Source organism: Entamoeba histolytica, genomic scaffold (assembly GCF_000208925.1).
Source record: "Entamoeba histolytica HM-1:IMSS scf_1104750519183 genomic scaffold, whole genome shotgun sequence".
Taxonomy (NCBI): Eukaryota; Evosea; order Mastigamoebida; family Endamoebidae; genus Entamoeba; species Entamoeba histolytica.
This window is the reverse complement of record NW_001914924.1, coordinates 29,820-43,253: the sequence shown is the minus strand read 5'-3', so window position 1 is coordinate 43,253 and position 13,434 is coordinate 29,820. Positions and strand designations below refer to the sequence as shown.

Genomic DNA, 13,434 nt, shown 5'->3' with positions numbered 1-13,434 from the left:
TTCTTTATTTATACTAACTATAATTAACTATCAAAAATAATTTAACAAAAAGTCAAACAATACAAAATAACTTACCCAAAAACATTTCCTAATTATATTTCCATACTAAGAAAAAATTCAATATGAGGTTCTAATAAATATACTCTATTGATATCTTAAATAAAACTATAGAAATTTAGTTGAATCTCTTTACACTAAATATTTCAATATAAATAAAATATCTTTTATCTTATTATCTCTCTCTCAATGAAGGTTAAATGAAGCTTAAAAACCAAAATAAAAAAAAAATAAGGAAATTAGAATATAGTTTTAAATGAAATATTATTTGAAGAAAAGCTTAATAAAATTATCAATTAAATTCAAGAAAGTTGAGTCATTTTAAGAACATAAAAAGAAAATAAACTTTTGATTGTTCTTAAAAGTATAAAATAAAAGAATAATATGAAAATAAATTAAAGAGAATAATTAATAATAAGAATAATTTTTATTTAGAATAAGAGAATAATTATCATCAATAATTCTATAAAGAAGAGATGTGATATAGAAGAATTTCTTGTATTTAAGGATACAACTTTAACACATTTACCTAATTCAGAACATGAATAACCAACTCTACAAACACCACAATATAATCCACATTGACTAGTATTTACATTTGGTGGTACACATTCCATTCCATTACAATAAGCATCTTTTGAAGTACAAGCTGTTTGATTTGAACTTTTTAAAACATATTTTGCATATCTTGTTGTAAATACAGTGTCACTAGTATTAAAAAAGGTTATTGTCATTCCATTTCCATAAAGAGTACAACGTGGATTTGAAAATATTTTAATTGTATATAAAGTATGGGTATTATTATACTTTTGTTTTAGTTGAGTTGTTTGAGAAACGTTACAGCTTAAAACTACATCTTTTGCAACAGGATTTCCTAAATCACCCAATCCAGTATTAGCAAATTGAAATTTATAAGTTCCTGTTACAAGTGCCTGCCATTCAAAATAACTAAAATGATCAAATTGTTGAATTGGAGATTGAAAAGCAAAAACTGCTGTTAAATGATCACTTACACTTGAAAACACTGGGTTTGTATAATGATTTATAAAAGACCAATCACTATTTACTTGCATAAAATAACCTTTTAATAATGGGTGTATAACTGATGAATTAGTTTCATCATACAATGTAGTAATAGGTTTAAATTCACAATGTTCTCTTATATTAGAAGGAAATTTAGAATAAGATTGATAAATAAAAGACGGCTTAAATTTAATATTATTTATTACAACAACTTCAGAATATATACTAATTAGAGAAATTGTATCTGATGTTGTTGGAATTAAATAAAATCCCCATTTATCATTGTTATAAATAGTATTTCCTATTTGAATTCCATCAATAATTTTATTTGTATTAATCAATGTAACATTAGCCATTGAATTAGAAACAGAATGAACATATAATGATGGGTATGTTGAAAACCCACAATCAACTTCTCTCATTGTTACTTGAGAAATTTTAATAGCCATATTTTTGGTTGGTAAAGCAACGGTATTATATAATGCTTCTGGTAAAATAATAAGTGTATCATAAACATATTGAGGCATTAATGGGTTTGTTCCAGTAAATGTTCCTATAATAGTACAACGTACTGGAATTTTTGTAGAACCAGTAAGTTCAAGACATTGACCATATCTAAGATGGGTCTTATTTCCTTTAGTTTCTGTAATAACATTTCTTGATACATAACACCCAGCTTGTACTGAATGACCATAAACAACTTGAGTATAATTATTTATAAAAGAATAATAGTCTTTGTCAATTTGAAAATTAATTTTAAATGTGTTAGAAGTATATTCTTTATTTGCGATAAAAAAGTCAGTCATACATCCACTAATTTGGCTATTAACCAAATAAATAACGCTGAAAAGAATAAGTAGCATAAAGTGAAAGTTTTCTAGTTAACTTCGTCAGATACTATATTAACGAACAAACTATTTTTAAAAAATAATAATATCTTCAATTTATTGGAAATAAATTATAAATTTAAAAAGAGAATATTTTTATCTTTTAATATTCTCAAATTTTCTGGTTTATGTTAAAAATAGACTTTTTCATTTTAAATTTATCATGAAACAAACTCCGTTCTAATTTTATTTAGAACAATACTTTCAAACTAAGATTTTTGTCTAAAATTAAAGTTTTTTTTTACTTTTTCATCAATCTGTTTTTTTTTTTCATTTGAAATTCTCTTCAAAATTATCCTTCATGTTTTTTATCGGTTTTTTTTTCTTAATATTTCCTTCTTTCATTATTATATCTTTTTAGCCTTAACTTCAACACAGCAAGAATAAGTACAAAAAACTAAAATTTATAATTAAACTTCCATGACGGTGAAACGAAAAAATAAAGAATAGTTTGCTTTTAAGTTCTAAAAAAAGCAATAATGCCTATCTATTCCGAATAAAATAAAACTCACCTCAAGTAGTTTAATTCATAAGTAAAATCCATTTATATCGTTTTGAGTTAAATATGCTTTTTTTAAAGAAAATGTATTATCTTTTATAAGACTTTTTTTGTTTGTTTTATTCTCTTTTTTAGTCTTTCAATTTTTTCTCTTGTAATTTCTGCAAATCTTTTACTATTTTCCATTATAACAATTGTATATAGATCTAATATCAATATTTCAGCTATATAATCCTTCATCACAAACGTCATTGATATAACTATTATCATTTTCATCTTCTGGCATATTTTCTTACCTTCAATTGTCATTACTTTTCGTTGATAATTATTACTAAATCTATATATAGAACTATTAATATTTTCAGCTTCTTTTTCTTTCAAACAATTCTTTTCTTCGTTTGTTTTTTTTCTGTTAGTTAGGCACTGATTTTATTTGCATCTCAATTATTTATTATTATCTTTTTCTTTCAATTTTAATGATTTTACTTTCCTCTTTTCCTTCATCTGAATTTTTCATACATTTTTCTAATCTGACTTACAATGTTTATCATTTCTTTCTGGTATTTGTTTCTTGTTACCATGAAACTCTCTTCTGAGTAAAATGCATATTCTTATTAAAGAATTAACAAAAGGTATAGTTAATTAAAGATATATTTATTACCATTGAACAAATGACAATTTTTATATTCATTAAAACCTTTACCATAAACTTGTTTTTATTACCCAAACTTAGTTAGTTTTAGTGACAAAAAAAATTCTTTTCATTATGGGACAATACTACATTTACAAATGACTAGAAGTCATTGTCTATTGCATTTTATTTTTCTACTTCAGATTTGAGGTATGAAAATGACCAGTTAGTACAACTTTGCTTATTGCTGTCATTATTTATTGATTACATTTGATCATTGTCGTTCCATTTAAACATATTCTAATGGTTATACAATCTATTTCTACTTTATTTTCTCTTCTTTATTATTAATTTCTTTATTATTTATTATACCTTCTACAACTCGAAGATGGCACGTCTGAAACACCTCACACAAGCTAAAATATTTCCATGCTTTGAATCTCCCAGTTATCATCTGGTTATGATGCATTTTTTGGTGAGATAGTATCTCTTCAAGATTTATTGTCTTTAACTTATTAAGATTTATTATGAATGATTATAAAGGATGTACTGTTCGTTAAGAATAATTCTATATAATTGTTAATATTAAATTTGAGATGAATATAAGGGTATTATCAATAAAGAAATATAATTTAAATGGTAATGAGGATAAATGAGATGAAACATAATTATAATAATATGGATATACTCTCCTTAAAACAATAATACAAAGAATGATGAATAATTTAATAAACATTAAAATCAAAATGAAATAACAAGTTAAAAAGAAGAAACATGTACATTGATAATGGTTGAAAAACATTAATTTAAATAAATAAGGTATGTTGAAGAAACTGATTGACTTACTCCTCAGTATGATGACATGATGAAAATCAAACTATTAGGTTAATCATAATTGATTTATTTTTTATTATATCTTCGACTAAAAAATGTTTATAATACAAGAAATTGAAATTAAAGTAAATGATATTAATGAATATAAAGAAGTAATAAAGAAGACATTTAAAATAAGGAATGAAATTAAAAGAGAAATAAACAGAATAATGGAGGAAGAAATAACAAATTATCAACGGAAAGATAATGAATTAAAAGAAATAATATCCAAAATGAACAAGAATAAGAAAGAAGAAATAGAAGAAGAGGAGGTAACGAAAATAATTAAAGAAGAAGAAATGAAACAACAAGAAGATGTACAATTTATTAATTATTATTACAATAAGAAGAAAATACATCAAATAAGAAAAATGGCAACGAAAAAAAGTAAATAAGAAAAAAAAAGAAGAGAAAGATATATAATAATAAGAAAGTATGAAGTAGAATAATAAAGAATAAAAGTAGAAAATAGAGAATATAAGAAGAAAGAACATAAAAATAATAAAATAGAATAGATAATAAAAGAAGAAAAGAAGAAATAAATGGTGTATTTTTATTGTAAAAATTAGAAATATTCAATAAAAGTGTCTAATCTAATGATGTAAAATAATTGGTATTGTTTTATTGATGAAAAATATTTTATTCTTTTTATGTTTATTATTTATATGTATAATTTCATTATGATGTTTATTATATATTCAATCATAAGTGTTATATTATTATAACATATAATAAGTGATAAAATATAAATGAAAATGATATGAATATATGATATAGAATATAAAACAAAAGAATAATAAGAATAAATGATAAATAAATATAGAAATGATAATCAATGATATAATAATAAATTCAAAGTATAAAATATAAATTTAATATAAAACAAAAGAGAATAAATATAAATTGAAATTATATATAAATGATAATAATATAAAAGATGAATAAACAAATAAACAAATACAACTAAATAGAAAAGAATATAAATAAGAAAATCTAAATAATATAAACATAAAAATAATAAAATAAGAATAATATAATAATATATAGATATACAGAGAAATATAAAAATATATAAAAATAATTTACATAAATAACATAATAAATAACATAATAATAAAAAATATAAATAAATATAATTCATTAAATAATCTATTTCATTAATATTTCATACAAAATGAATATAAATGATTATAAAATATAAACATAAATATTTATGGATTGTGTATTTACAAATTCTGTATTTATTTTTTATGAGCACAATATAATATAGTTGAATATTCTAATGATGCAAATTATTTTGCATTTTTTTCTCATTTTTTGTAAATTATTTAAATGTATTTTTTCTTTGCTAATTTTCGTTCTTGTATTGAAATGTCATTTATTAAAAACATCATTTATTTGAATTATATTATAAAATAATGAGACAATTATATAAAGATTATGATAAGAGATTGATAGTATTACATTATAAAAATGATAATATATTTTGGTGTTATTATTGTATTTAATGAATATAATACTATCACTTTCATCAACAAATGAAAATAAAAGTATTTATAATTTCATTAATAAAAGAAGTAGTGAATATCATTGAATAATTAAAATAAATTTAATACAATTCTTTATTCTATTTATTTTCTTCATAAACAATGATAATGTTTAATTTAAATTATAATACAATGATAGTGTTAATAAATATGATATGAAACAATGATATTTGATAAAACAAAAAGAATAATACTTGTTTTATTTTCTATGTTATAGATTATTCATTTAAATATATATTATTTCAATGTCTATTTCATTTCTTATTATTTTGAATTAATTACAATATGTAATTGGATCAACTTGACATAATATTGATGATTGATATTTATTTATCATGTTTTGTTCAACACAAAAACAAAGTACTAAGAAACAATAATAGAATGCTTTCATGCATAATACAGAATGAAATTATATATGAAATAGTGGTGGTGATGAAGTTTAAAAGAAAAAATAAACGCATGGTATGAAAGAGAGAAAATGAAACAAAAAACAAAAGATAGAAAAACTAAAATCAAGGAATGAAAAATACACAATACACATAATAATAAAATAAAAGGTAAAATAAAAAGAAAAAACCAAATAATACTATGAAATACATGAATTTCTACTAAGAATGAATAAATAAAAAATAAAATAATTGAATTTTTAGATTAGTAGAAAAGAGTATTTATTTTTAAATTATTGAATTAAACAAAACATGAGAAATAAAAAGGAAATAGTTTAATTTCTATTAGCTCTCTGCTTATTTAATCCACTTCTTAATTTTGTCTATGTTGTTAACAAGTTCTTCAAACTCATAGTCTTTTAATGAAATTCCTTTTTGTCCTGGTTTTAATTCTCCATCTCTCTCATAAAACTCTCTCACATCAATATATTTTGTCCCTCTAAATTGATTAAGTCTAACATATTTTCTTTCTCCTAATTGTACATATTTGTCACCGTCAAATGGAAGTTTTAATTCTTCTTTTTTTTCTTTTTTAGCTTTTTTCTTACTTACCTTTTCTTCTTCTGATTCTTCACTACTACTATCTTCTTGCTCTTTTTTAGCTTTTTTCTTAATTCCCTTTTTGTCTTTGTGTATAACTTTCTTTTCTTCTGACTCTTCTTCTGTTTCTTCCTTTTTAGCTTTTTTCTTGTCTGTCTTTTCAACTTCTTTCTCTTCGTCTTGTGACTTATGTTTAGGTTTTTTATCTGACATTCTTCTAATTTCTATGTTTTTTGAGTTTATCTTTATTCTTTTATTATTTTTTTATTAATTTATTCTATTCTTCACTTCTTTTCATCAGTTGCTTGTACATTCTTGTTATTTGCCAAATAACAACAAAAAACTCCTCCTCACTCCCTCCTTCTTTTCATTATACTTCCCTTCATTCTAATATGCTATTCATTCTTTTATTTTTATTTAACACGTCTATATATTTGTGGTTATTTTAACTTAATGAATGAACAAATTAGTGGTAATCCAATAAACAAAGACAAATGTTGGTGGTGTTGAATATCATACAAAGAATAGAAGAATGAAAGATAGAAATAAGTAAATAAAAATTCTTTCATTTTTGATTAAATTTATTGAGTGAACCTTTTATTGAAATGAACGTAAAAATAAAACATGAAAGTCAAAGTTAAAATCATTGTGTTTTTTATCTAAAATACATGAATTAGTATCGTATTATGTATTTATGATTGTTTGAACTTCAGTATTGTCTTTTGTAATAACAACAAATTGTGTTGTTTTTAATAATTTCATAAAATATTGATTCAATTCACCCCCTTTTTTGACAATCCCTTCTTCCATCATAACCACTGAATTATCGTAAAATATTCCTACCACAAATTCAAGTGCTATTTGTCCATTTTTTCTTTTAATTGTTTGATGTTTAAAACTATATCCTAATTCTCCAAGTATATCTTCTAAAAGATGAATTGAATAAATAATTCTATTTCGTTTTAATCTTTCACTTGCTGTTGTTTCTTTAATATCATTCTTTCTATCTTCATTATACATACTTTTAATCATATTTTCAATGACTTCCCAAAATAATATTGTATCTGTTTCTTCAAATTCAATAAATTCAATACAAAGAAATGGCTTTGTCACTGTTGCTTTAACTGTTCTTCTTTTGAGTATAATTTTAGCATATCTATTAATTAATCCAATGAATATTGATTGAAGAGATACTTGATAATCAATTTTATCTTTGTAGTTCTTGAAATATGCTTTTTCTTTATGTTGGCTCATTCCTTTCTCAAAAAATTATTCTACTTCTTTTGAAAATTACTTTTTTTATTCCTTTCTATTTTCAAAATTTTCAACCAAAAAACTTAACTTCTCTTTTATTTTCTCTTTTATTCTTTTCTTCTCTTTAATGGTAGAACATATTCATATGCTTCTTCATTTCTTCAAAATATTTCTCATATCGTTTTAATTCCATTTCTACTCTCATCTCCCCTATTATTTCTACTTTCCCATCTTGATATATTTCAATGTTTACTATTCCATTTCTATTAACCTGACATTTAACTGTCATTTCAATTTTTGAATTATTTTCTGGTATTCCTTTAATAGTTACAGAATCAACAAATTCATCATTTTCTATATAAGAAGACATCCCTCTATAAATTGAATAAATCACAAATGTTTGATTTTTTTTCTCTGGAAGAAACTTCTTTATTGATGAATGAGGAAGTTTATCTCCAGCTTTGATAAAAGGGTCTAGTTTACCCCCTGATATCTCAAACCCAATATTAAACGGAACGGTTTCATATAAATTAAGATTTTTTATTTGAGTTTTATTTGAGGCTTTAAGTGCTGCTCCTCTGGCTACAGATGTTCTGCAATTAAATCTAGGATCTGCCAGTTTTGTTGAACTAAATAATTTTGATATTTTTTCTCTTACAAAAGGAATCATACAACTTCCACCAACAGGAATAACCAAATCAACGTTATTTTCATTAAATTTTGCTCGATTCAAAACATCATTAATACAATTAGTAAAGCATTTCATTATTTCTACCTCATCGCATCCTTTTTGAAATTCATCTTGACTAATACTAATATTATAGACTATTTCATTATCACTATCTATTAGATTTTCTAAATTTATATCAACATTGTCTTGCATTGATAATTCAATCTTAACTCTTTCAGATTCTTTTTTAAGAAGTGCCAATCTCTTACTTTTTATATTTGCTTGCTCTTTTGTATCTTTTTCGGTTCTCTCCCAATAATCTTCATTATCAACCACATATAGTTCAATCATTTTTTGTTTAATTATATCTGAAATAACTCTATCAAAATCGTTACCCCCTAAATTTTGATTTCCACCATTGGACAAAACTTTAATACCATCTTTTTGAATAACACAACAACACACATCTAATGTTCCTCCTCCAAAGTCTATAACAACAACTCTATTTCCTTCTTTAATGTGAAATTCATTTTGATACAAAAGAATGGTTGCAGAAGGTTCATTTATGATATTAACGTCTTTAACTCCTGCTAACCTAACTGCCCTTTCAGTTGCAAGTCTTTGACTGTCACTGAAATTAACAGGTACTGTAACAACAACGCCTTCTATTATTGGGTTGCTTTGAGTTCCTTTTACAATATCCATCAATTTCCTTACTAAAAAACCAGAAACTTCTTCAGCAACAAAGACTTCATTCTCTTCAGTCAATGGGTTATAAATCGAAAGTGCTGACATTCCATACTTTTCAACAACTTCAAAAGACCATAGTCTTTTTTCCCAATCCATAATCTCATCAACTTTTCTACCAACTAATCTTTTAGAGTCATATCCCACACAATGAGAGTGAATATTATTCTTTGCAGCTTCTCCTATAATAACTCCTAAACCATTCTTAACATTTGAAAGAGAAATCCATGAAGGTAAATAGTCTTCATTATTCATTAGAAGTATTTTTGGTTCATTACCATCTTCAATACAAGCAACATAACAACAAGTAGTTCCTAAATCAATTCCAACACTAACTATTTTTTGAGAAGACATTATTAAATGAAATTTATCTTAATTTTTTTAGCAGATGTTTCACTTTTATTAAAAAAACTGAGACATCATTCTTTAAAAAATTAATAATTTAAAACTCTGATAAAAAAATTAAAAAATTAAAAATTGTCAAAACGAAAAATAGTTTTTAGTTATTGATGGAAAGTCTCAATCTCTGTGAGTTCTTCTCTAAAGTTGGATCTTGTCGTCATGGAAATATTTGCGAGAAAGTTCATATCACCCCTCATTCAAGCGTAACCATTTTATTGCCACATGTTTGGCCAGCACAACAAGTAATCACACCTCAAGACCAAGAACAATATGAACACTTTTTTTTTGACCTATACACTCTCTGTTCAGGGTTTGGCAAGGTTGTTGATATGATTGTTTCAGAGAATCAAGCCTCTCATCTTAAAGGAAATGTTTTAGTTAAATTTGCTACTGAAGCTATGGCTGAAGAAGCAATAAAACATCTTCAAGGTCAGTTGTTTGGTTCGGTAGTATTAAACCCAAGTTATGTTGGAATTATTGACTTAAAAGAGTCAAGATGTAAACAACATGATATGGGTGTTTGTCCTAAACACAGTGGATGTAATTATCTTCATGTTTTACCAATTCCCAATCAATTTGCTTCACTTGAAAGTTATGGATATCCATCTACTTTAGTTAAAAGAGAAAAACGTCTTTCTTGGGAAATGCCTCAATCACAACAAGAAAAAAATGATGAAAAACCTCGCCGAAGAGGCAGAAATAGAGAAAGAAGAAGAAGAGACAATGCCAGAGAATATAATCAAGAAAGGACGCCTATTGACTTAGAGTTTCAAAGAATGGATTATCAAGAACAATGTTCATTAATTGGAACTTATCCACCACCTAATGTTCCAACATACACAGATATTTATAAAATGCCATAATAAATATTTTATTCTAGCAATTTCAATAATTTTAAAAAAAAAATGTTAAGATTTAATAATAAGATTTTTTATTAATTTTAAAACAAAAAGAAAAAAGAAGGGTTTTTCAAGAAATTTGACAAAAATTAATCTTCAATGATTATTTAATTAGTAATAAAAAAGATTTAAAGAAAGAAATAGGATAGATAAATTAGAAATATTAATAAAATGAGAAAGGGTAAATATTGATAACAAATAATGAATGAAAGATGAAATGATAAGGGGAAGAAAATGTAATAAATATTAACAAAAAAAAAATTAAAAAGAACTTCATAATATAGTAGAATGTCTCAAAATCAAATATATACTCCATTAACGCTACTATCAGATGAATCAGGAGATCTTGTACAAGGTGTTATTTATATATGGAATTTTATTAATGAGTTTAAAAAAGAAATTGAGATAGAAGATTCGTCATTTAAATCACTTGTAACAGCATTATATTATGAAGATATTTTAAAAGAAGATTGGACAACAATAAAGTTATATCAGTTTTTAATTCCTATAATATTTCATTATCAAGAAATGTATTGGTTTGAAAGAATGGATATGCCAATTAATAAAGTTACTATACCAGGATTGTTATGTATTATATTAGAAAAAGAAGGATCAACATTTTCATTAAATGCAATGGAATATATTAAATATTCTTATTTATCTTATATGATACAACCAAGAGTTAAAGTGTCAGTTATTGTTAAATTAATTCAAATATTTTTAAATACAAATATTGGTAAAGAAATAGTTAAACATAAATGTCAAACAAAAATTATAGGAATTGATAGAATGTGTAGATATTTTATGTGTATTAATAATTGTCTTATTATTGAAACAAGTGAGTTAAATTGGATGTTAGTTGATACTGAATTTAAAATGAATAATTTAATTCAATTTTATGGACAAAGTAAGAATTTAAGAGAAATAGAATTAAGTAAACATTTAATAAAAATTAAAGATAGTTTACATTTAGAACAAAGTCTTTATCAAGAATTTGGTATTAGAACTTCTATGATTGAAGAGAATCAATGTAAATCAATTGATTATAAAAGTTATTCAAATCCAACTAATTTATTAACTTCAGAATCAATTACAGTAAAAGAAATAACAATTCAATTAATTCAAGAAGTTAGAGGTTTCTTAGAAACATTAAAAAATAGTCTTGAAAAAAGACAAAAAAGAATTAAAGGAAGTTTAAATATTATTAATATTATTAGTGGATTAAAATTTATTCCTTCAAAAAATATAAATAGTTTACTTCCATTTCTTAATACAACTCATTCAATGCTGTTGAAAATTATTCAAAAATTACCAATTTGTTATCAAGATGAGTTGTATTATAAAAAAATTATTCAATGTGTTAATAAAAAATCATTAACGTATGCTACAGTATCAACAACTCAAGTTTTGTTTTATATGATTCAAAGGGTTGTTGATTTTAAACATGTTACAACACGGTTAGACCAATCTTCATATGAAGATATTAGTTTTTCTGACTTTGATTATGAACTTGAAGACTCTTCTCAAGAACCAATAGAATCGCTTACTAATATTGTTAATTCTGAAGAAAATAAAAAACCAACAACAAAATCTACTAAGACTAAAAAGGATAATAAAATGGAAGAAGAAAATGTTGGAGCTGTTATAATTGAAGATGGTATAAGTGAAGAAAGTGATACTTTATTACAAGAATATGAAATTGATGATAGTGATGAAGGAGAAGATGATGATGATAATGAACAAGAAGAAGATGGTGATGATGATACTGAAGATGAAATTAGTGATGATACTTCTAGTGAATTAATTGGAAAAGGAAAAAAAGTTGTAAAAAGACTAAAAAGAAAAAATCAACGAGAAAGTAGTGATAGTTCTTCATCCTCATATTAATTTGAAGGTGATATAATAATATTTCAATAGCAAAAACAAAGACAAAAAAAAAGAATTAAATTGTATCAATTTATTGTTTTGAATGATTATTAAAATTTTATTTTGTTTGATTAAATTTATCGTATAATTGATGGGCTGTTCCAATAGAAATCATGATACTAGCTTTAGAATAATATAAATCATCTAATTCAATATTTTGAATAATTGTATCAAGTAGAATTGCTTTTCCAATTGAATTATTTCTAGCTAATGTAGGAAAATTAATACTTGTAAAATGGACATGAAAATGCCAAAAAGATGGATGATAATGACAATAAATAACAATTTCTTCTTCTTTTAAACCAGTTATTGAATTTATATATTTTAATACTTCAAAGCGCATCCTCTTTAATAAAGGAAGATGACATTGACGTAAAGATCTAATAGAAAGAATAGATGGATCTTTAGAAAAACAAATACCATAAAATAAATTCATATCTTTCATATTCCATTTTACATCAGGAACTAAAAAGAATCCATCACCTTTAAGTAAAGGTTTAGTGATATCATTTGAATAGTCATTAATCCATTGTAAAGTTGAAGAAGGAATAGTGGAAATATAAGGAAGAGTATATTGTTGATATAATTCAGGTGTTTCTAAAAACAATTCATATTGTTGTTTTTTATATTTATTAATTTCTTGAATATTTTGTGGTTTCATTACATTAATTTCATAACTTGTTTGTTGGTTATTTAATTTTATTAATTTATTATATTTAATTGAACTTATAGTTTGTGTAATAATATCTTTATTTGGTTCTTTTTTAATTAATTGAATTAATTCATTTGCTTCATCAATTCCAATTTGTGATTTAACAATACAAAATATACTTTTTTCATCTTTAAGAAGAGTAATTCCTTTAGAGTCTTTGAGGTCATTTAATACAATTATATTTTCAGTCATTATAAAACAAATAAGTTGATATGAAATTAAAAATTCTCATTAAAAAGTCCTCCATGGGTTTTTTACAATTCAAAAAGAAAAAAGAATTTTACAATTTTATATTTTAATAATTAGTTTTTATATAAAACA

The 13,434-nt window shown here is 23.6% G+C and overlaps 6 protein-coding genes across 6 annotated transcripts, besides 3 other annotated features; 2 read left to right on the top strand and 4 right to left on the bottom strand.

Annotated features, from left to right (window-relative positions):
- Nucleotides 1-486: 486 nt before the first annotated feature.
- EHI_192530 (uncharacterized protein) lies at nt 487-1,886 on the bottom strand (the record flags this gene model as incomplete). The annotated part of the gene is made up of 1 exon (XM_648784.2): nt 487-1,886. One exon carries the CDS (start codon nt 1,884-1,886, stop codon nt 489-491), a length of 1,398 nt encoding a protein of 465 aa, XP_653876.2. The 3' UTR covers nt 487-488.
- A 1,591-nt stretch (nt 1,887-3,477) lies between these two features.
- Nucleotides 3,478-3,657: a repeat region.
- A 9-nt stretch (nt 3,658-3,666) lies between these two features.
- Nucleotides 3,667-4,006: a repeat region.
- A 27-nt stretch (nt 4,007-4,033) lies between these two features.
- Nucleotides 4,034-4,336: a repeat region.
- A 1,924-nt stretch (nt 4,337-6,260) lies between these two features.
- Nucleotides 6,261-6,716, bottom strand: EHI_192520 (transcriptional coactivator, putative; the record flags this gene model as incomplete). Its single annotated transcript, XM_648786.1, has 1 exon — nt 6,261-6,716. The coding sequence occupies one exon, from the start codon at nt 6,714-6,716 to the stop codon at nt 6,261-6,263; it is 456 nt and encodes a 151-aa protein (XP_653878.1).
- Nucleotides 6,717-7,187: 471 nt separating this feature from the next.
- On the bottom strand, nt 7,188-9,528 carry EHI_192510 (uncharacterized protein; the record flags this gene model as incomplete). The annotated part of the gene is made up of 2 exons (XM_648787.2): nt 7,188-7,724; nt 7,981-9,528. The coding sequence occupies 2 exons, from the start codon at nt 9,526-9,528 to the stop codon at nt 7,188-7,190; spliced, it is 2,085 nt and encodes a 694-aa protein (XP_653879.2).
- Nucleotides 9,529-9,683: 155 nt separating this feature from the next.
- EHI_192500 (U2 snRNP auxiliary factor, putative) lies at nt 9,684-10,439 on the top strand (the record flags this gene model as incomplete). Its single annotated transcript, XM_648788.1, has 1 exon — nt 9,684-10,439. The coding sequence occupies one exon, from the start codon at nt 9,684-9,686 to the stop codon at nt 10,437-10,439; it is 756 nt and encodes a 251-aa protein (XP_653880.1).
- Nucleotides 10,440-10,763: 324 nt separating this feature from the next.
- EHI_192490 (uncharacterized protein) lies at nt 10,764-12,362 on the top strand (the record flags this gene model as incomplete). Its single annotated transcript, XM_648789.1, has 1 exon — nt 10,764-12,362. One exon carries the CDS (start codon nt 10,764-10,766, stop codon nt 12,360-12,362), a length of 1,599 nt encoding a protein of 532 aa, XP_653881.1.
- Nucleotides 12,363-12,459: 97 nt separating this feature from the next.
- On the bottom strand, nt 12,460-13,305 carry EHI_192480 (scavenger mRNA decapping enzyme, putative; the record flags this gene model as incomplete). The annotated part of the gene is made up of 1 exon (XM_648790.1): nt 12,460-13,305. One exon carries the CDS (start codon nt 13,303-13,305, stop codon nt 12,460-12,462), a length of 846 nt encoding a protein of 281 aa, XP_653882.1.
- Nucleotides 13,306-13,434: the final 129 nt, after the last annotated feature.